The sequence below is a fragment of the Arvicola amphibius genome, chromosome 10 (genome assembly GCF_903992535.2).
Source record: "Arvicola amphibius chromosome 10, mArvAmp1.2, whole genome shotgun sequence".
Classification (NCBI taxonomy): domain Eukaryota; kingdom Metazoa; phylum Chordata; class Mammalia; order Rodentia; family Cricetidae; genus Arvicola; species Arvicola amphibius.
This window is the reverse complement of record NC_052056.1, coordinates 87,637,796-87,660,776: the sequence shown is the minus strand read 5'-3', so window position 1 is coordinate 87,660,776 and position 22,981 is coordinate 87,637,796. Positions and strand designations below refer to the sequence as shown.

The 22,981-nt window shown below is 54.5% G+C and overlaps 1 protein-coding gene across 1 annotated transcript; it reads right to left on the bottom strand.

The window, feature by feature from the left end:
* Positions 1-783: 783 nt before the first annotated feature.
* Mmp17 (matrix metallopeptidase 17) lies at positions 784-22,422 on the bottom strand. Its single transcript, XM_038346600.1, has 10 exons — positions 22,267-22,422; positions 11,962-12,094; positions 11,566-11,695; positions 10,962-11,245; positions 10,123-10,299; positions 8,023-8,122; positions 4,851-4,933; positions 4,607-4,759; positions 1,622-1,879; positions 784-1,073 (listed from the first exon to the last, which is right to left on the bottom strand). Exons 1-10 carry the CDS (start codon positions 22,420-22,422, stop codon positions 784-786), a joined length of 1,764 nt encoding a protein of 587 aa, XP_038202528.1.
* Positions 22,423-22,981: the final 559 nt, after the last annotated feature.

Sequence of the window (22,981 nt, the reverse complement as noted above, 5' to 3'; positions counted from 1 at the left end):
ATGCCAGGTGGCAGCTGGGGAGGGGACAGCCACAAGACTAAGCTGCAGGGTCTCAGCCCAGAACCATATGGGGCATCCTGCGGAAGCAATGGGCAGGAGAGATGAGAGATGTCTCTACAGGCACACCCCCAAACCACAGCACCCCGGGGAGACCACAGTTCTCTAGTGGCCACGCGGAAGGAGATAACAGGACATCACCTCCACTTGAGAACAGCTCGTCTGAGGCCAGGCGAGTGCTCCTGATGGTTGGAGTGAGGCGCCTGGCCAGCATCTGTAGATCCTGAGTGTGACTGGTCCCCTGCAGTGACAGACATGGCTCTAGCTGCTGCAAACGGCAGTGGATCAGACTGCTGGGCAGGTACCCTGTCCCCACTCTGTCCCCATCAGGCCATCAACTCGCTTGTGAAACCGGGGCCGTGGCCCCTATGGACACTCCTGTTGTCCCCATCAGCCACGTGCAGCCAACATCAAAACTGCTCAGGTACAGACAAGGCATCCCCAGGATGTGACAGCCAGGCGTGAGCAGCCCAGTACGGTGCGACGAAGCAGCATGGTGTGCAGAAGAGGAAGGAGCACTGCCTATGGCTGCTCCAGGAGGGGAGGGCGCATGGATGCCACTGGTGGGACTTCCTGTCCCAGTTGGAGGCCACTCCAGCAGAGGGCACAGCACCCCTGGGTTTGGCGGAAGGAAGGACCGGGCGCTTAGAGCACATGTCCTGCTGACTACTGGCCGGTATGTCCCTGCCCTCCTCGGCTCCTTGATCCGCAAGGCCGGCACTGCCCTCAGGATGCCCTTGCAGAGACTGAGGTCCACAGGCCCCACAGCAGTGGCGGCAACAGCAGTAGAGATGGCAATGAAGACTTTTGTGCATCTGAAGTGCAGGAGCATACTGCCAGGCTGTCCTGAGCCCCACTGCGGCCCTGGGGTCCAGGCCCGACTTCCTCTGCATCTGCCAGCGGCTCGCCACACACCAGCCAGTCCCGGGCTGTAGACTGGGGGTACCCAGGGGCTGCCTCCAGCTCACCATCCAGCACCTTCCAGTACTCCTGGCCTCGGAAGAAATAGGATGCACCTGTAGGGTATAGGAGCATGGCTGAGCTGGCCCCTCGGGAACAAGGAGGCTCTACATAGAACTGCGGTTTCTGAATACAGAGCTGCGGGGGTAGGGGGTGCAGAGGTAGGACATCTTAGACAGGCTGTCTGGGCCATTCCTGTCAGAAGCATGAGCCTGACTTGGGCATCTGGAGGAGACTCTGGGACACAGGGACGGACTGTCAACTTCCACTCTTCCTTGCTGGAGTTTGCCCCGCATCAGTTCTGTGTGCATCTCTTTTGGTATTGGAGGGGAGGCTACAAGTAGGGTACAGGTGCTCTAAGGAAAACGTATAAAGGCTGGAAGTCCTGTGTGTTTATGGAGTGAAAAGTAGGAGGACAGGGAGGGTGGCAGAAGGGAACAGAGCCCGTGAGGGGGGCTGAGGAGAGAGGTGAGGTCCTGAACCCCTCAGAGCTCACGACAGGTTAAGTGTGGTTCAGGGACTCCCGCCCCCACGCCCCATCACAATCCCTTATCTACAGTCAAGGAAACATGCTGGACAGCACCGTCCCCTGCCTGGCGCTCACCATCAGACCAGCGCATGGCGTCATCCAGCATGCTGGGGACACCCCTCCACAGGGGGCCCTGGGCAGGGTAGCCAGGGTCCATGCGCCGTGTGTGGTCATCATAGCGCCAGTACAGCTGGTCCTTAAAGAAATAAGTCCTGTCATTGTGGGCCCAGGAGAAGACAGCATCGATGCCACCTGGCGGGAGGCTGAAGTCGGAGACAGGTCGCGGGTACCCTTCCTCTACGTTGTTGTCCTTAAACACCCAGTATCTGTCTCCTGGTGGCGAGAGAAAGAGCCATAGGCTGCAGCAAAGGCTCCAGTCTTGACTTTCACCGGTGTCCCCCGTCTTCCCCAAAGGGGCCGTACAAAGTAGTTATTCTATGTCACCAAGCCAAGGAGGAGCCCTGTCTGACATTTAATGAGCACCTACTACATACATCTTGGTGTGCGTCTGAGAATCAGCTCCTAGTCTGGCAGTCACTGAGAGACAAGGAACCAAGACAACTTACCCTGCTCTGTGACTGTTATGTATGAAGGGTAGGAACGATCCCTCCCCCCTTTTGAGACAGAGTCTCATATGGCCCAAGCTGGTCTCAAACTCATTACTAGCCTAAGAGATGACTTTGAACTTCTGATCCTCTTGCCTCCATTACCTGAATGCTAGGATTAAAGGCAGGTACCACTATGCCTTGTTTATGGGGTTCTAGGGATTGAACCCAGGTCTTCATACATGCTAAGCAGGTGATGTAACAACTGAGCCACCAACCTAAGCCAGGTATGGCCATCTTATGGCAGAAGGCATTCAGTCTGAGGCCTAATTACAAGTGAGATGCAGGTCTCTCTGTGAGACTTTATGAACCAAGACACTAAAGAACCGTTGGGTTCCATGGGAACAAAGATGTGTGGGCTAGGACCAGACAGACTCCACCCAGGGGTACCAGTGTGTGGGATGAACACAGGGCAAGATGCTTGGGTGGCTCTCGGCTGTTTCCGGGGTGGAAACAGTATGTCCAGACCACCAACAAATGGGATGGGCCAGGACACCGTGGGTGATATTCCTGATCCACAGGACACACAGGGCACACGAGCTGTAAAACCTGGGGAGGGTAGATACTGAAGACCCGAGAGTGTGCTCTAGATTGGAGACCAAAAACACCACTGTGTAAGGGGGATCCTGGCTGGGACCCTGGTGATGCAGGAGTGGGTGCCTATGGACTAGATGAAGGTACAGTCGCTGTGAACTCATTGGCTTGGGTAGGGAGCAGTGCTTAGGAACAACTGGTATTGGGGTTCACAGCTCAGTCCTAACTGAATGTCCCAGAGAGGAAAAAAATACTGGCCACTCTGGGGATACACAGTGAACTCTAGGCCAGCCAGAGCTACACGGTGAGACCCTGTCTGGGTAAAAGGAAAGGCATGATGATTATTAACACTGTTAACTTGATAGCAGGTAGAATCAAGCCTTTGGGCGTGCCGATGAGATATGTTAATCTCGAGTGGGCTGAGGTGGGAAGACCGACCCTGAATGTGGGCAGCACTGTCCCATGGGCTGGGGTCCCGGACAGAATAAAAAGGAGAAAGTGAGCTGAGCAGCAGCTCCATCTTCCCCAACTAAGGGAGACGATGTGACTGGTTGTGACCGGCTGTTTCATCCTCCTGCCACCCATTTCTTCCCTAACATGATGGACCGGAACTGTTAGCCACAACGAAACCTTAAGTTGACGCTGTCGGGTATTTTATCACAGCATCTAGTCAAGTGACATGAGGCCATGCTGGCTCAGTGCCCTCAGGGGAACCTGAGCTGGGAGGGTGACCTAAGGGTGGTGGCAACTTTGAGCTGAGGGCAAGCCACTGCTCACACCAACCCCAGGTTTCTGTCCGTCCATGTCTACCTGTGCATGGGCCCAGAAGGCTCACACCTCACATGTGTTTCCCTCCTCCCCGCCTTAGCTTCCTCCTTCCTAACTTAGGCTGGCTTTCAACTTGCTACCTGGCTAAGGATGACCTCGAATTTACAATCCTCCTGCTTCTAACTCCCAACTGTCAGGATTAATGCACCCGGTGCGTGCAATGCGGGGGGCACAAACCAAGGGTTTTGTGCATGTTAAGCAAGTACTCAACCGATGGAATGATATCCCTAGGCCCCCAGCGCCCCGATTTTTGGGAAACAGTCTTAGTATGTAACCCAGGCAGGCTGGGAATTTGCAGCAACCCTCCTGCCTCAGCTTCCCAAGTGTTGAGATTATAGGAATGTGTTACCTTCCTGGCCCAGGCCTCTTTTCCCTTTCTGTGGGATAGAGGCGGATGGAAGAGACACATCCCATCCGAGGCTAGCAATGAAGGCTAGGAGCCTTGCTTCCGAGTTAGGGACAGGGTAGGGTGACCTAGACAGAGGCAGCTGCTAGGGGTGTGGCCTCACAGTTCCTCTTGCATTTCGTGGCCTCTCTGAGGCCCCCGTGGCCTCTCTCTTAGTTCTCTGCACTCAGAAGGGATGTTTCTGATTTGGGGGTCTTCACACTGGCTGCAGTCCTGACCTGGACCCTGTTCTTGGGGATTCTGCACAATGGCAGGTCCCTAGATAGACTTTGCGTGCAGTTGTTTGTTCTGTCCCACTGCATCTACTGCTTCTTTGACTAAACTCTCCTGTGGAGGAGCTCTTCACACCCTACCTCACCCCCAACTTCCGCTCTACACCGCAGCAGAGATTTTCCTCTTTTTCCCTTTTTTGGCTTGCTGTACGTATCTGCAGCGCCCCCTACAGGATGAGACGACTGTAGGCCTCCATACACATCCAAGGAGTACAGCTGCTCTTCAGACTGGTGGAGCAATCTGCTCGCTCAACCAGGCTGGAGGTGCAAGGTTACAGCCAAGGGTTTGCAGGGCACAGGGGAAGCTAAGGCAGGTCAGACGGCACAGGGGGAGGCCATGGCCAGCTGTGGCCCAGGAGAGAAGCTCACTCACCTTTGAAAAAGACAATCTTGTGATCGCTAGAAGCTCACTCACCTTTGAAAAAGACAATCTTGTGATCGCTGGTACGCTCATACACGGCATCCACACTGTCCAGGTGCAGTGGCAGGCCCCGCCAAAAGCGATGCATTTGAGCTGGCTGCAGGGACACCAAGTGTCGATCCCGGGTCAGCCGCCAGAAGTACTTGCCTGGGTGACGGAAGGGAAGGTGGCTGCAGGAGCCTGGCGTGGCTATGGGGATCTGTCCTTCCATTCCACAAGGCCCCCCAGGGTCGGTTACCTTTGAAGAAGAAGGCTTCACCTCGGATCTGGGCCACCGCATCAAAGTGGGCAGTGCACCTGTGAGGCATGTCCTTCTGGGGCCTGCAAGGCAGAATGTGAGAGGGTCTGAGAGGGAGAGAACCCGACCCAAGCAGCCAGGTGAGCTATGGCTGCCAGAATCCTGGAAGGACCCACAACAACCCTGTGTCCACATGGTAGACAGAGCCCACCAGGCAAGAAAGGGCAATTAGAATGAGGGCCCATAAGGCAATACGCTGCATCGTGAGTCTGAGGCTAGCCTAGGCTATATGAGACTCACTCAAAACCCCAAAGCCAACTAACTCCCCTAAACCTAAAACAGCAGACGATAACAAAAGCACCCGAAATGAACCAATAACGATGGCAAACAAAACAAAAGCAAAGAATGTGAGCGTCAGTCGGGCTTGTGGCCACACTATGCCTACAGTCAGTCCTGTACACGGGAGGCTGAGGCAGGGGGATCGCCATTTTCTGGTCAACTCAGATGTTGGGTTTCAATTGCCTGGGAAAGAAAAAACATCCCTAGGAGGGACAGTCCTTACGATTTAGGAGGGAAACAAAACTCCTAAGTCTCAGGAAAAGTTCCTGAAACTTACAAGAGTCACAGGCCCCTTCCTAAGGTTACGTAAGACGGCTGGGGCAGAGGAGATGTCACAATTGGCTACCTGCCAGTCACACAGAAGTTTCAAGGATACAGCTTTTGGCGTCCTCATCCAGCCTGGGGTGGGCTCTGGGTTTTTCAGTAACGAAGCTGTCTTTGTATCATCACGCTTATAGTAAGTAACCCTCATGCTGGCTCCTGTGGGTAGTCCTAGCAAACTTACTGGCTCACTATGCTAGACTAGAATCCTCTTCTTTGGTCTGCTGTGGGGGCCTCATCTGGGGTGAAGAGATGCTTTCATAACTCCCTATGGAGTCATACAATACCGGGCTCCACAGTTAGACCTTGTCTAAAGCGAGAGAGAAAAGGAGCTGGGGGAAGTGCTCAGTGGTTAAGACCCAGGTTTGGTTCTCGCACTCGTGCTGGGTAGCTCAGAACTGCCTGTAACTCCAGCTCCAGGGGATCCAGCGACTCTGGCCTCTGTAGGCACTAAAGGACCATGCACGCAGCCACACACAGACACACGATTTTTAAAAGCCCTTAAAAATCGATGGAAAGGCAGAACGGCTTCTTGGCTTCCCAGGTAGGTCAGTGTCTCAGCACACAGAGCCCTGTGGGTAGGAGTCGGGGTGTGAGTGTTCGCTGATGCACACTGCAGATGGGAGAACCATGTCACACTCCTGAGACAGAGAGGGTCCTGTCGACCACAATGCTAAGTGTCCCAGAGCATCACCCGACACAAAGCGGATGGAGAGCAGAGCTGTGGTCAGGGACAGAGAGTGTGAAAAGGCCTGAGGACAGCGTGGTCCATTTGCTGAGAGTCCTGAGGGTCTGCGGTAGAGGGCTTCCCAGCAAACCACCTGCCAGAGCCACATACGGTAGTGTGCCATGCATGAGGACACTCTTCCTTTGTTACAACGCAGAACCCTCCGGCAGTGTCACACATGGGTGACCTAGAGAGCTGGGTGGGAGGGGTTGGCAGGAGAGAAATGATTCTTGCAGGGACATATAGCTCAGTTATAAAATGTCCTGGGTTCAGTTATCTCTTAAAAATGAAAGAAAGAAGAAAAAGAAGAAACAAGCAAAGCCAAGCGTATGGTTTTGTTTCATTCAGCTCATGTCTGAACGCCAGCACGCAGGGCGTTCATGATTTTGAGGCTGGCCTATGCCATGCAGCAAGTTCCAGGCCAGCCAGGGTTACACCGCAAGACCCTACCTGAAATGAATCAGCAGAGGGTCAGTGAGGTGGCTCAGTCCATTACAAGGACTTGCTGTCAAGGCTGATTGCCAGAGTTCAGTCTCTGAATCAATATGGTGGAAGGAGAGAGCCAGTTCCCACCAGCTGTCCTCTGACTTCCATACACACTGTGTGCCCACACCAAATGTGTGTGTGTGCGTGCGTGCACAATCACATATGCACGTGCGTGCACACCTACACACACACACACACTAGGGCTGAGTATTTGCCTAGCATGCACAAAGTCCAAGATTCAATTCCCAGCACTGCATTAACCTGGACTAGTGGTACATGCTTGTAGTCTCCGCACTTGGAAAACAGAGGATGAGAGGGTCAAGGTTGTCATCATCCTTAGCTACACAGGGAGTTGGAAGTCATCTTGGGATACACGAGACCCTATCTCAAACACCAAACCAAACCAAAAAGTACCAACAAAACAAAACAACACAGGGTTTGGGGCATAGCTCAGTACACTTGCCTTACATGCACAAGGCCCTGGGTTTAATGTCCAACACAAGAAACACACACACACACAACAGATAGGAAATAATGGTGGGTTGAGAATATTGACTCATACCTACAATTCTAGCACTTTAAGGTTGAGTCAGAAAAAGGGCAGGGGTTCAAGGCCAGTCTGGCCTATGGACAAAGACCTTGTCTCCCCTCCCCCAATAAAATAAAACAACAAACAAAAGCCCAGAATAAGCAGAGTGGTACATGGACTATAACAGCAGTTTGTAGTACACAGCTAAGCCACGAGCAGAAATATCCACCATAGAAACAAAAACCGGAAGCCCAGATGAGTGTGGGCACAGCAAGGAGGCCAGGGTGTGGGGGTTGGGGTCAGACAAGAGAAGGGACAGGCTGAGAAACAAAAGGTGTGCACTGTGTAAACTCTCAACACAGTCGCTGCTGTACTGAGAGCCCAAGTCCCAGGGATGGCACAGACGTGCGCCCGGGGAACTGTCTGGATGAACTCAGCTCTCAGTCAGCTCTGCAGAGGGACTGACGCTAAAGTAAGGTGCTGAGTACTCCATTCCCCAAACAAGCCACCATTTGCAAGATCTCCTAGCCCCCAAGGTCCTGGGCTTTGTGAACCAGGCTATAGAAGAGGGGCTATCTGAGGTTCGTTGTAGCTTCAGGGGGCAGTAGGTCCTTTCCCATCCCGTCTCCTATTGGGAGGTCTAAGAGAAGAAAGTGCCCCTCAGGCCCAGTCAGCACACACAGCAATGCCTTCCTCAGGATCCCAGGCTATACTGGGTATTATGTGCTTGGTAGGGACAGCAGGGAACTAGGACAAGGGACATGGCTTACGGGGTGCTAGACCGATTGCTGGGGGGATCCGGCAGGAGGGGTGGTTCCTCAGGCTCTGGAGTATCCAGCTGTGCAGTAGGGGACACGGACTCCCGCACACCTGGGGAGACAGAAAGTGTGTGTTCAACCCAGGGTCTTAGTCTTACCAGCCTATCCTGGGGCCCTGGGCATGCAGCCTGGGCTGTGAGACTGGGGGCCCCGGTTCTGCTCATTCAGTGGGATGGGTGTCTAGGTGGGGCAGACCCCAGCAGCATGCCTGTGAACTATACTGTGCCCCAAGAGCTTTTGGAGAGCATCACTGTCCCTCACAACCACGCTCCTGGGTGGACACCCCTGAAAGACGGAAGCCAGGTGATCCACAAGAATTCTGCACCAATGTCCACAGTGCTGGTCACAAGAGCCTGACAGGGAAGTCATCCAGTGCTCAATGTTGAGTTCATTCAGCCATGGAAAGGAAGCAGGCCTGACTCCGGTGGGGGAGAAACCCTGAAAATACCACACTTGGGGAAAACAAACAAAACAAACACACACACACACACACACACACACACACACACAAACCACTAGCCACAGAAAGCCTCACTCTGCACGGCTCCCCTTCCTCTGAGTGTCACACCTCAGGCGATGCTCAGAGACAGTCCCTTGGAATTAGTTCAGGGTAGCAAGGGTTGTGGACCTAGGTAGGGTGGCACCTGAACAGCCCTGTGACACACATGTGCACCCTTGGAGATGGTGGATTTTACTGCATTAGAAACAGCACTGGGGCTGGAGAGATGGCTCAGCTGTTAGGAGCACTAGCTACTCTTGCAGAGGACCTGGGTTTGGTTCCCAGAACTGACGTGGCAGCTCACAACTGTCCATTAACTCTAGCTCCAGGGGATCTAATGCCTTCTTCCACCCTCCATGGGGCAGCAGGCATGCATGTGGTGCACAAACATACACGCAGGGCAAGAAATTCACACACATAGAAAGCAGTAATGCACAGGGTTGAAGAGGCAGCTCAGCGGTTATGGGCGCTTGCAACTCTTTCAAAGGACCTGGTTTCAGTTCCCAGCACCCACACAGTGGCTCACAAACTGCCTGAAACTCTAGTTGCAGAGGGTCTGATGCCCTCTTCTGACCTCTGTGGGCACCTGCATAAACATGGTACACAGACATATATTGAGACACTCACACATAAGAAAGGAAATTCTGCAAAATAAACAAAACCACCACCACCACCACCACCACCACCGAAACAACAACAACAAAACTCCACACAGATGGGGTGGGGAGGTGGGACACGGAAAAGCAGATTAGGGGGTGCAGAATGAAGCTAGAGGCAGGATGGGGGGCAGGCTGGCTCTATTCAGGGAGGAAAATGTTTCTGTATATTAAACATCGCCTCTCCCACCCCATCCAGAGTATCATCTCCCGGATGAACATGGGGGCAGACACCTCTACTTATTTCCAGATGTGACCCGGGAGCAGCCCTGGACCAGATTCTGGTCCTATCTTGGCTGTTTTTACTCCTGTGGGGCCCCCAGGCAAGCTGCTTGCCTCTCACTCTCACTGATAGACCCTGGCAAGCTAGCTACCTCTTGGTCCTGTGGGCTATTCTGGGCAAAGTGCCTGACTTTTGGTCCTACAAGGATATCTTCATAGTCTTATGGGCTATCCTGGGAAAACTGCTGCTTCTGAATCCTGTAGGGATATTCTTTCATTCTTGTGAGCTATCCAGGACAAGCTGCTTGAACACTGCCCACCCCAGGACTCCTCCTCCTCCTCCCTTAGAGTCATGTAATTAGATGGCTAATTTAGCACAGACCCGGTGCTTTGAAGGCCTGGATCTACCTTTACTGTTGCCAAGGCTCTTTGAGGGACTGATTGACATCCCCGGGGCTCTAAGCACCAGGGGGAACAGCACTAGAAGGCTGAGACCTGTGTCCTACACCCTGGGCTCCTCTCCTCTCTCCACTGTTCTGTTTCCAGCAGATGTCACATGCCCACGGAGTTCTAGACTAAGAGGGCACAGCCATGAACAGAACATACAACTACCTGGGGCATCTGTCTCTAGCACCGCCCTCCACGTGGTCCATACTGGGCTTTGGGGACACTCACCATATAATTGCCAGACACGCACCCTGTCCTCGTAGGGAAGCCCGTAGCGGAGTGGGTCCCCAACGGGGCCCTGGTAATACGGTTGCATGATGGAGCTTGGGGCAGCAACATGGCTCAGACCAATGGCATGACCAAACTCATGGACAGCCACTGCAAACAGGTCCATCCCGTGGGCATCTGGAGACACAGAAGCTGCATGAGCCGGGGAGGACAGGACCCCTCACTGATGATGGGGCTGGAATAAAGAGCCGGTGCTCAGAGGGTCCCTGAATCCTGGCTCTGGGGAGGCCCTGTGTGGCAGGAAGAGGCTTCCCAGGGGTCTCTTACACTTCCACGGTATGGAAGCCAGCCCATTTAGTGTCTGACCATAGTGGAGACATCCCAGGATTGGCAGGCTCAAATACAATAGATGTCACCCCAAGACCCTACTTGAGAGATCTGGGTTTCAGCGCACTGGGCAGGGAATTAGCTGGTTTGCCAAGCTGCCTGCAGACACTCGGTGGACCAGCATCATGAGAATGGCCCAACAGGTCTCAGTTAGTGGCTAACTTATGAGTGGAGTAGAACTAAACTATTTAAGTCTAACCTGGGACTCGTCCTGGAGAACACAGCTGCATCTTTTTAAAAAAGATTTATTTATTCATGTGTTTATGTATATGAGTGCTCTCTGTCTTCATGCACACCAGAAGAAAGAATCCGATCCCACAATCAGACAGTTGTGAGCCACCATGGCTGCACCTATCTTTAAAAGGTTCAGGGTGTTACTGTGGGGTCTGCAGGGCTCACAGGGGCTGCCCAAGCCCAGGGTCCCAAATACTCAGGACTGACCCCCTACATACCTGAGGAACGGAAGGTCCATGCCTCGTCATCATCAAAGTGGGTGTCTCCTGCCGTGTGGTGGTCACCGGGGAAGAAGGCATGGGCCACTGTGCCCCCGGGGCCATCAAAGGGGTAGCCGTCATTGTGGTCAGCCTTGGAGAAGTCAATCTGGATGTCAGCTGTGTTGCCCGCTACCTCGTGGAAGTTCAAGGGTGTGATGTCACTCCAGACTTTGAGGGCGTAGTACATGAGCGCTCGTACAGTATCCCGGCCCAGGGGGGAGTCCCGTGGGAAGGTCCGGACCCTAGGGGCGGGGTCAGAGTAGAGGCCAGCTGTCCCTGAGGCCTTTACAGACCTCCCTTTGGGGTAAAATACTGCCCCTCCTTGGAGTGAGTGTTATCATCTGCCGTTTTCTAGTCCCCAGGAGATGAACGCAGATGAGTCCAGGGGACTCAGGAAACGCCAGCTCTCCAGAAAGCATGGGCAGGCTGCATCTCAGGGCTTGCTCCACCCTTCACCCACAGTCTACAGTCTGGCGGGATCCTCTCTGAGCTGCTCTGGCCCCAGGGATGATAGAAAGACAGAGAGATATTACCCTGGGGAGCCCTCACCCCGGCCACACACCTCCAAGAAAGGTTCCTCTTGCTCCATTTGGTTGGTGGCGGAGTCTGTCGCTTCCTCCTTGCATGGGCCGCAGGGGGCAGGTCCGGAAGGGAGCAGCGAGGGGTCTTCATCAGGGCCAGAGTGGCCTCATCTGCATCGCAGACATAGGTCAGCAGGTGGACCTCTTTCCACCTCCCCAACGAAGACCCCAGGGCCCCTCAGGGCCAATGGTCTCAAGGCCAGGTGTGTTCAAACCCCACCTATCCCCCCACCAGGTTAAGGCAACTTTCATGTTTATGGCTCTGGCCAGTCCTCAGTGGTTAATTGCAGGGTCCAGAGTACTCAGGATGGGTATGACCAGGCTCGCACAGCCCTGATGGAACCAAGAAGCCTCCTGGTGCCTCCCAGAAAACTAACCCAGGATGCCGGTGGTCTCCAGGCCGCCAAACTGCTGCATAGCAGTAATAGCCTTGGACAGTTCCTCCTGGGTCTGTAGCTGTCCTGTTGCTGGATCTGCAGGAGGCAGGTAGCCAAACCTGCTCAGCCATTCCTGGGGACACAGAGCAGAGCAAGAGGTTGTTAGGGTAGAGCCGAGCGGAGGAGGGGCTGGCCAAGCTCATGACTGTTGCAGGGGAAATGCCTCTTGAGCCCTGGCCACCCCTACCTACCCACATCCCAACATCCCTGTCCTTTAAATCGGGTTATAAGAGCCAGGCGGTGGTGGCGCATGCCCTTAATCTCAGCACTCGGGAGGCAGAGGTAGGTGGATCCTTGTGCGTTCGAGGCCAGCCTGGTCTACAAGAGCTAGTTCCAGGACAGGCTCCAAAGCTACAGAGAAACCCTGTCTTGAAAAAACAAAACAAAACAAAATAAAATAAATCAGGTTATAAGCCATGATCGATGTTTGCCAGCAACCACTAGATGGTGCTGCAGTCCACATGCCAATTGTGACAACGATCCTGCCTGCTGCATGGACCTGTCTGGCTCCTGACCCAGAGGTCCTGTAGGGCAGGATGCTCTAAGCCAAAACCACCCTCCTTTTCAAGAAGGGCCCAAACACGTAGACTTGTTTCCTTCCATCACACACACACACACGCACACACACACACACGCACACACACGCACACACACACACATTTTGAAACATAGTCTTGGCAGGCTATGTAGATCAGGTTGATCTCAAAATCCCAGAGATCAGCCTGCTTCTGCCTTCCAAGTGCTGGGGTTAAATGCACCTGCCACCACAGCCAGCTATGCCACTCTTTTGAGACAGGGTCCCATGTAGTCCAGTCTGGCTTCAAACTTACCTTGCAACCAAAAAATGATCTTGAACTTCTGATCCTCCTGCTTCCACTGCCCAAGGGCTGGGATTACAGGCACGTACTACCATGCCTGTTTCGTGTGGTGCTAAGGATTGGGCCCAGGGCTTTGAGTAAGCCAGGCAAGCACTATCCTTACTTTTATTTTTTTTAAATGTTTAATTATCCAGTTGTGGTGGTGCACACCTTTAATTCTAGTACTTGGAAGGCAGAGGCAGGCAAACCTCTGAAAGTTTGAGGCTAGCCTGGTCTACACAGGGAGTTCCAAGGCTACACAGAGAGACCCTGACCAAAAAAGACAACAAAAAATTACGTTACATAGCTGTGTGTGTGTGTGCGCGCGCGCGCGCGCGCGCGTGTGCACATGTATGCAGGGAACCTCGGTCCCCTAAGAAGCACTAGATCCCCTTAGAGATGAACTTAACAGGCAGTTGTGAGCTGCCCAAGGTGGGTGCTGGGAGCTCAACTAGGGTCCTCTGCCAATAAGTACTCTTTTTAAAAAGAATTTATTCTAAATTCGAATTGTATGTTTTATTTTGTGTGAGGGAGTTTTGCCTGCATGGATATATATGGCCACGTGCATGCTTGTTGCCCACAGAGGTAAGATGGCATCAGATCCCCAGGACTGGAGCTTTGGGTAGTTGTAAAGCCCCCTGTGGGTGCTGGGGATGAACCCAGGTCCTCTGTAATAGGAATGAATCCTCTTAACCACTAAGCCATCACCCCAGCAGCTTGTCCACACCTTTCTGAGACAGTATCTCACCATGTAGCCCTGGAATTTGTTATATAGACCAGGATGGCCCTGAGCTCACTAAGACACTCCACGTCTGTCTTTGCCTCCCAGTGCTGGTGGGCACTGAAGTTGTGTCCACTATGCCCAGCAACCTATTTCTGTTTTGATGGACACACCAAAAAAATACCACCCTATTCATGCCCTTCCCTGACTCCCCAGTTCCCAGGACATCACCCAGGCTCCTCTCTTGCACTGGCTACGGCTGCTGATAGCTGTTGCTTGGGAGTCCAGAAGATGTGGTTGGAACCGGGTTTCATCTCCCGGGACTCCTTCGAGCGTCAAACAGCGGCAAGCTTCCCAGGCTAAGAGGTCCAGCCTGGATGATGTAATTTGCATACATTTGCAGTGTGCCTGCCAGGTCTCTTCTCTGCATAACATGTATCCTCGCTGGGGTTTCTCTGTTTCACAATTCATCCCACCCCACCCTTCCTGCATCCTGTTGGTGTGTATGGGGGTGCCAGGGACCGGTTTCTTTTTTCTTTTCTTTTCTTTTTTTTTTTTGGTTTTTCGAGACAGGGTTTCCCTGTAGTTTCTAGAGCCTGTCCTGGAGCTAGCTCTTGTAGACCAGGCTGGCCTCCAACTCAGAGATCCGCCTGCCTCTGCCTCCCGAGTGCTGGGATTAAAGGCGTGCGCCACCACCGCCCGGCCCCCAGGGACCGGTTTCTAAGGCTGAAGGGCAGGACCTCCAAGGACAGGACAATATCCCCAAAGCAGCCTGGAAAGTGACAGTCATGTCCCTGGGTACATGCCCAGATCTCTCTACTGCCCCATTTTGGGTTCTCTAAGGAGACCATCTTGGTGAAACCCTGTTCAGATCTCTCCTCTCAAAAACGATTTTAACATTTTAGCTGTTTTCAAGTGTCAGAACACACACGCGTACGCACACACATGTTTACACAGCTCAGACGCGGGGCCCCATGACTGCCTTCCCTTTCTACAGGAAGCCCCCTGAAGCTTCCTCAGCCCATACATGGAACACTCCAGAGAGAATGGGTCCCCCTCCCGAGAGTGCGCATGGATGGGGAACAGGGGATGGAGGCTGGGATGGTAGCCCTTGCCTGTCTAGAACAGACCATAATTGGGCTTGGCAGCACTGCACCTGCAATCTCAGATGCCCTGCCCCCACCAAGTGAGAGCTCAACCTCTTGTATGCTGGCAGCCCCCTCCCTGGATCCAGGAGCCTTCTCCACAGTGCTGAGTCCTGGGAGGGGCTGACCCCAGTGGGCTTTGGCTTCGGGAGGTGAGTGGTCGCTAGCACTGGCCTCAGGTGGACACCCAAGGGGCAGGCAACTGACCAAAGTCATACATCAGCAGAGGATGGGTGTGTGGAGGACACAGGCAGCCAGCTCATCCATCTCCAGGCGGGTGAACCCCAAACGCTCACATAAGCTTCTCGTTATCATCTGGGACTGGAACCTGATAAATGTCAAATGCAGATAACGGGCCATTGAGACAGCAGTTAGCCTAGAGGACTTGGGGTTGCCTAGGCTGACAAAAGCCACCCAGAGGATAAGATTTCTGCAGAAGAGGCAGCCTTGACTGGCACCTCGCAGCTAGCGAACTAGGGCAGTCCCCCAACCTGACCTGCTCTGACCCCTGCAGGTGTGAAAGCCTCTCCCCACCTCCACGTCTGCAGCAGGATGGCCAGAGACAAGACTTCCTTGCGTCCTCTCCCCTGTCCCCTAACACCTATTGAGCCAGGACCTCACACACCCTGTCCTGGGCCGCCAGCTTCCTGCTTGCCTGCCTGGTCCTCCTTCCACTGTCGCCACGGAGACAGACCGCTGTCTCCAGGGCAACGGAGGCTGCAGCAGGCGGGTGCTGTGAGGCTCAGGGTGAACCTTCCAGAAGGCCACTGGGGAGGAGGGTGGGGCCAGGAAAAGGGGAGTCCCACTCCCCAGGGCAGACACCCCTTCCTCCCAGCCCAGTCAAGGAAACTGGACCATTGCTGCAGACCATTACTGAGGCTGGCTGAGCAGTCTGGGGATTCCTGCACAGATGTAAACATGCGCTGGCCCCCTCCTCTTTCTCATCTTGCTGTTGCGTTTATCACCATTTGACACAATGTGTATCTTTTTACAGTTCTAACCAGGCATAATATGTACAGTGTTACAATCCTTCAGATGGTTTTAGCAAATTTATAGAGCCACCCCAATCCCTGCGCTGGCTCACCCAACTGTCTTATGGAATCTGGGCAACTCTGCCTTGATCAGATGCCTTGATCAAATGCCATTGTGGCCCCCAGGAGCCTGCAGAACTTGCCTGGCACCTGGACTATTACTAAGCTTACGACCACCCCTCATCCCTCTAACTGTACCCACCGGTTGGAGGTAAATGGATGCCACCAGCCTCCATCTCACAGGTAGGGAAACTGAGGCCTGGAAGCTGAATCCAGATTATTGTCCTTCTAACCTGTGTCAGGAACAGGGCTAACTCCTGATAGATATATGATAATGATATATGCTATATATCATTCATATCATATATGCTAACTGTAGGTGCTCCAGGTCCGTAGGCAGTGCCACCTTTGGCCACTCACTCCTCACATTTACTACTTTCCCCCCATATAAAAGCCCTCAGGCCCTTGTAAGGGCAATACCAGTGGGGACCCTCCAGCTCTTATAGAACCAGCATCTGAGATCCAGAGGAGCAAGGAAATTGTCCAGTTATGCAGCCCATGGAATCCATGACTCAACCATTTATTAATGAGCATGTATGTGTATGGAAGGCAGGGGACAAGCTTGGGTGTGACCCTCAAGGTACACTGTCCAGGTCCTTTGCAGCAGGGTCACTCGTTGGCCCAGAGTTCACCAAAGAGGTAAGATTGTCCAGCCAGCATCTCCAAGAATCTCAGTGCCAGAATTATGAGTATGGTCCACAGCCACCTTTAATCCTAGCATCTGGGAGGCAGAGGTAGGTAGCTGGATCTCTGAGTTCAAGGCCAGTCAGGTCTAAAGAGTGAGTTCCAGGACAGCTAGGCCTACACAGAGAAACCTTGTCTTGAGAAATCAACCAACTAAACAACCAGCCAACCAACCAAACAAACAAAAAACCCAAGTATTTATACCAAGCCAAGCTTTAAAATATATAATATATATAAAATATATATGTATATATATATATATATACATATGTATTTTAATGTGTCTGTGAGTGCAGAAGCCCAAGGAGGCCAGGGGCATCTGGTCCCCTGGAGCTAGCGTTCCAGGAAGTTGTGAATCACCTGCTGTAGGACTGGGCATCAAACGTATATGCTCCTAACTGCTGGGCCACCTCTCTAGTTCCATGACCAGCTTTTTCAGTGGTTTCTGGTGGTTGAACTTGGGTTCTCACGCTTGCCTGGCAAGCACTTACCCAACCAAGTGAACCTCCCTCCAGCCCCTGCGTGGCCCTTTATAAAGAAAGATCCTAGCAGATAGCCGGAGTGGTCCCCTGCCTGGGCCTTCCTGACTATGCCAAGGACTGGGTGACAGGTAGACCAGGGTGGATCTGTCCCAGAGGAGAGGATTAGTGGAGACCATGCACACATTGTCGCTGGCCACTTTCCTCCTTAAGGCAGCTGCTCCACCGATTCTGAGCTAAGGGCCACTGAATGCCTGTGAAAGACATGGAAAGCTCCACGCAGCCCCCAGGGTGTGGGGAGGACGGTGGGCGCTGGTTTTTTTCCTGCACTCTCCATCATGCACAGTGGGTATTCTGTAAGTCACTGCAAGTAGGCCCGACGAAGTAGGTGCTGCTGCTACCCCATTTTACAAACAACAGAAGAGAAAGAAGCACAGAGTACTGATCCCTGTCACACAGTATGGGAGTGCTAGAGCTAGAGCTGTCTGGCTTCTGCGCTTACCCTGTCACCACTGCAAGGGAAGGGAGGGATGTGACAGACGGAACAGTTAGATGGACACTCGGGGAAGTTGTTCTGGGCAGATACGGGGCTGTCATTGTCTATAAGGAGCCCTGGGGAGAGTATTCACGGTGGGAAGGTTTTTCTGTTTGGCTTTGTTTGTTTGTTTTTGTTTTTCGAGACAAGGTTTCTTTGTGTGGCCTTGGCTGTTCTGGAACTCACACTGTGGACCAGGCTGGCCTCCAACTCACAGAGATCCGCCTGCCTCTGCCTTCGAATGTTGGGATTAAAGGTGTGTGCCACCACTGCACGTCCTGGTGTGAAGGTTTTGATGCAGGAAGTAGCTAGGTACTAGCACCTAGGAAGAAGATGGCTACTGAGGGGTGAAGGGTCTGGGGACACGAACAGAGTGGGACTTGGAGCTATGAGGGGATGCTGGGCTGCATGCTGATTACATAACCATCTCATCTTTGCTGGGAGCCAGGTACCTGGCGTGTATAAGATGTCTTTTCCTTCCTGGACCAGCATTGGCCTGTACACAGACCCAAGGCCAGGTGGTACTGAAAGTTTAAAGTTTACAGTTAAGGCGACAGGCATCTGACACACCCTGGGAAGTCCCCCAGCAGGCTCCTCACTGGATAACACCCGGGAAGCCTTCTGAAGTTGTCCAGCTTCCCCTGCAAGAACAGGCTGTTCCTATAGGCCCATTTGACAAGAGAGAAGACTGAGGACCTATGAGCTGGTCACAGAGCAGGTAAGTAGCAGCCTGGGACTCAGCCTAGACCTAGGTGAAAGGGTCCCACATTAGATATCCACAGAGTGGCCGGGTGTGGAGGCACACACCTTTAATCCCAGCATTCAGGAGGCAGAGGCAAGCAGACCTCTGTGAGTTCCAGGTCAGCCATGGCTACAAAGACCCTGTCTCCATTGAGACTTGTTTCCTACCCTCTCTCTCTCCCTTTCCCTCTCCCTCTCTCTCTCTCTCTCTCTCTCTCTCTCTCTCTCTCTCTCTCTCTCTCTCTGTGTTTGTGTGTGTGTGTGTGTGTGTGTGTGTGTGTGTGCTAGGACAGAACTCAGGGTCCTTCACGTGCTAGACAAATCACCTATGCAGTGTGGTTTGGATGAAAGACCCCAGCCCCCAGTTCATATATTTGAACACTTGGTTCTCAGTTGGTAGAAATGTGTGGGGAGGATTAGGAGGTGTGTCACTGTAGGCTAGCTTGAGGTTTCCAAAGAATTGCTGTTCCCAGTGTCTTCTTTGCAACCTGAGACGTGGGCTCTCAGTTATTCCTACAACCAGGGCTTCAGCCTGGCCGTCATCAACGCTACTCCTCTGGAACTGTGCTCAATCAAGTGCTTTCATTTCTAAGCTGCCTTGGTCACGGTGTTTTCTCAAACAGAGAAGTAACTATGACGGTATAACACTAACAGACAGCGTCATCTTCTATTTTCTTGAGACAGTGTCTCACTAGTAGCCCTAGATAGCCTGGGAACTCCCTATGTAGACCAGGCTGGTTTTGAACTCTCAGATCCGCCTCTGCCTCCTGAGTGCCAGGAGTATACGATTAAAGGTGCATACACCGCCATACCCAGCACTGGTCCTTTCTGTTTGTTTTTTAGATAGTCTCAGGTTGCTCAGGTTGGCCTTGAACTTGCTATGTAGCCAAAGGCCCTAAACACCACATCCTCTTCCCTTCGCTTCCTGGTGCTGGGATTACAGGTGTGTGCCAACACGCCTGGCTTATTTGGTGGGGCTGGGGCTGGCAGCCACTGGTGTGTGCACGCTAGGCAAGCAACTAAGTTACATCTCTGGCTTTCCACCTTCTGAGACAGAGTCTCGCTCGAGAGTCCATGCTGGCCTTCATACCACCCTCCTCCCTCAGTTCTGGGCAGCCGTGGTGAATGCCCGTAAATACAGGTCTGGCACTATGTGCAACTGCTGCCTCGCCACCTTGGTTTGGGTCCACAGTGAACAGCTATAGTTCCCAGAGCATAGCTATGGGCATAAGGAGCATTTCTTCGTGGGCCCAGAAAGAGTGCAGGTAGCAGGGAGAGCGAAGACTGTAGGCTTCAAGAAGGAAACACACAGGCCAACCCTGAACTCCACTTCCCTGCTTCTGCCTGTCACCATTGTCCCTGCCCCCAGGGTCTTTACTTATCCACAGCCATCCTTAGTTCCAGCACACCAGCCCTCAGTTGTGGGCATACCTGAGATGAAGATCGGAACCTGCCCAGCCTGTGTGGTGCCAGCAACGGGAGAGACTGCTGTGGGAGGAAAACCCAGAGTCGAAACTTCCGGAGTTCATTTGTTTAGCTGCCAGCATGAAAGGGGCTCTTTAGCAGGACCCCTAGCAACCACGGGCCCCCAGATACCTAGACTGCTTGGTGCTGCCGAGACACAGCCACACAGCATGCCCTATGGAGCCAGGCCTGGCTGAGCGATCTGACATTTGTGAATGAAATATAAGGGGGTGACGGCAAGAATCTGCAGAGCCAGTCAGTGGATGAAACAGTCTCCCAGGCAGTTTGTGAGTGAGAACCGCAGGGTGTGAGAACTGGGGCCTGATCTGGCTGTGTGAAAATTGTCCACTTCCCCGTGGCTACCCAGCTGGACATCTGAAAGGGCCGTCAGGACGCCACTCTTTCAGAACCTTCCCTGGGGTTGCACACTTTGCTGTGAGGCATTAACCATTCAAGAAACGGAATAACAAAACAAGGCCCACTAGGCTGTGAGGAGGCACATCCCCGGTGTCCTTCCAGGGGGCCTGGGGCCTCTTCTGGGCTTTATTCACTGGCGTTGGCCCCTCCCCGCCCAGCCATGGGTGCAGCGCTGTCTGGCAGTGGTTGATCACAAAAACAAAGGCGCCCTTCTCCTCGGAGGCATCCAGACTTGAATACGCTCAACAGCCCGCAGAGGGCGGTCTGAGGGGCATCAGAATGCTCCCACCCAAAGCCCGCCCATCTTTTGCAGCTCGGAGCCCCTGTGCCCCAAGCTCTTAGGTGCCATCTCCTAGAGGGCCACCAGAGGGCGCCCCCTACCACCACAGAAGAGACAGGCAGAAGATGAGGGTTCCCACACCCGGGAGGATATTGTCCTGGGAAGGGGGATGCCTACTGCACCCTCCCGCTTTAGCCAAAACTGGACGACAGGGTTCTGCTGCCTCTGACAAGGCTGGAGTCGCGCGCCCTGCTCAGTGAGACCTTCAAGGTGTGGATCGGCCGGTGACCCTAGGGTGCTCAGGAACTCAACAGGGGAGGGGAAAAGTAGGATAAGGTCCACAGGTGTCAGGGGGAGGAGCCAGCCCCACCCCAACCTCCAAGGTCTGGCTGTTACAAAACTTCCTAAAGGCACTGGGCCTAATGGAGAAGTTGGCTGGTCAGGGGATCCATCGCCCCAACTCCACCTCGGTGTCCTCTCTCCCTTAACCAGTCCTTTTTGAGACACCCTGAGAACTGGAACACGAAGGGGTCTGGGCTCTACTGTCACCTACCCAGAACTGGGACTGGATGTCCCACTGCTCGTGGTAGCGGGGGAGAATGGCTATGAAAGCCCAGGAACAGGAGTGTGAGGAACCCCTATTTTAGAGACCACTGGAGTGGGAGGAAGCCACCCCTAGGGGACCCTCAGGCGTCTGTCCGCAAGTGGGCAAAGAAAGTGTGGGGCCGCTGCCACCACAGATGCCTGGGGGTGGCAGAGTCAGCCTCTCATTCAGATCCAGGGGCAAGTCTTGCCAAACGGGGTTGCTCCGGCCCGCCCCAGTGTCTCCTCCAGCATGACATCTCCAAGGCACCTTGCCTAGACCTAAAGGTTTCCGAGTCCCCATTGCCAACCGCCCGTGCAGAGGGGGACTCTGCCAGGACCCCATTAGGATATTGGCTAGCTTGTGCCGGGCAAGAAGCCGCCCCTGGCCGGGTCTCTGGATCTCAGAGGATCAAGGGCGCCCAGGCCGGGGCCTCCTCCTCGAAAGAGAGCTTTATCCACCAAGCGCGCCTTTGCAGAGGCTTCGCGGGCCTGCGGAGCCATAAAGTCTGATCGAAACCTTCCGGGTCTCCTGCGGGGACTTGGGTCAGGAGGGCAGACGAGAGGTGGGAAAAAGCCGGCACCGCGGGCCCCCAAACAAGGGTGCCCCGCTAAGCTCGGGGCTTAAGGTAGCAGCAGGGTTGGGAGTTAACGGGCCGGGAACAGCAGCGAGCTTGACAAAACAGAGGTTGCCACCCGCACCGGCGGGACAAGGCCGACCGCTCCCGTGGAGGAGGAAGGAGAGGGGGTCGCTCCACGCACGCCGAGCAGGCGGTTCTCCCAACATCGTCAGCAGAGCAAAGACGGGAACCCCAGGCTTTCCGGACGCCCACATGCGCGTCCCCGGCTTGCGGTGCGCGCCCCTGACCTCCCACTCCGGCCGCGAAGCTCGCGGGGCGCACCGCTCCGAGCGACTGTGACGCCGGTCACCCCGCCAGAGGTCTCTGTGGAGCTGCTTTTAACCAGGGACCCGGCTCCAGCTGGGCGACCACCTCCCCGGGGCGCCCGCGACTGCGACGCAGGATCGCACCGAACGGGAAAGCGACAGCTGTCCTCCTACACCTGCAAGCGTGCGTCCCGCTCAGCCCGAGTCCCAGGCTCAGTTTCCCTGCCTTGGAAATGGGTCCGCCGCGCCCGGGATCTGCGCACCTCTCCTAGAGGAACAAGGGAGAGTCTCCCTTCTCTCTTGCACCTCCTGAGAGCCCGGGGACTCGGCTCCCGGAGTCCCGTGCCCGCGTCGCACACTCACCACCCCGAGACTGAGGTCCTCTGCGCGGGGCGCGGGCGCTGCGCAGCCCCCGTGGGCCGCCAGCGCGAGCAGAAGCAGCAGCGGCGGCAGCCTGGGCCCGGGTCTTGGAGGGCCAGGTCCCCGGGGGGATCCAGGTCCCCGCGGGCGGCGTCCCATCCCGCTCTCCGAGGCGGGGTGGCGAGGGCTCCGCGCCTCACTCGGCTCCGCGCCCGCTCCGCTCCGCTCCGCGGGACTGAGCCGCGCGCCCGCCCGCCTCCGGGGCAGGGCCATGCTAATGTATGCTAATAAGACAGCACCCCGCCCACTCTCTTAAAGGGACCTCCCCCCGCACGGGCGGGACCGGATAATCCGCACCGAGGGTTTGCCCTCTTTGAGAGCTGGAGCTCCGCTCCAGGTAGGGGAGCGGGTGAACTAGGGTGCGAGTGTTCAAGATCCCTGGCAGCGCCCCCTGGTCTTCTGTTAGAGCTCCCGGTCCAGTTCCAGGTCACTCAAGACCTGGAAGACCGCCGCAGCGCGCATGATGGGCGCACGGGGGAGCCCGCGGGCCACAGAGTCCTGGGGCGAGAGGGAGTGAGCATCCCGATGCGGAGGGAACGAAGGTGGGGGGAGGGGGTTAGTGTGATTCCGACGAGCGTAGGAGGGAGCGTGGGATGGGATGGGGGAGCGCGGGTGGGAGTGGGGGCGTAGGATGGGAGGTGCTGAGGCCGAGAGCACA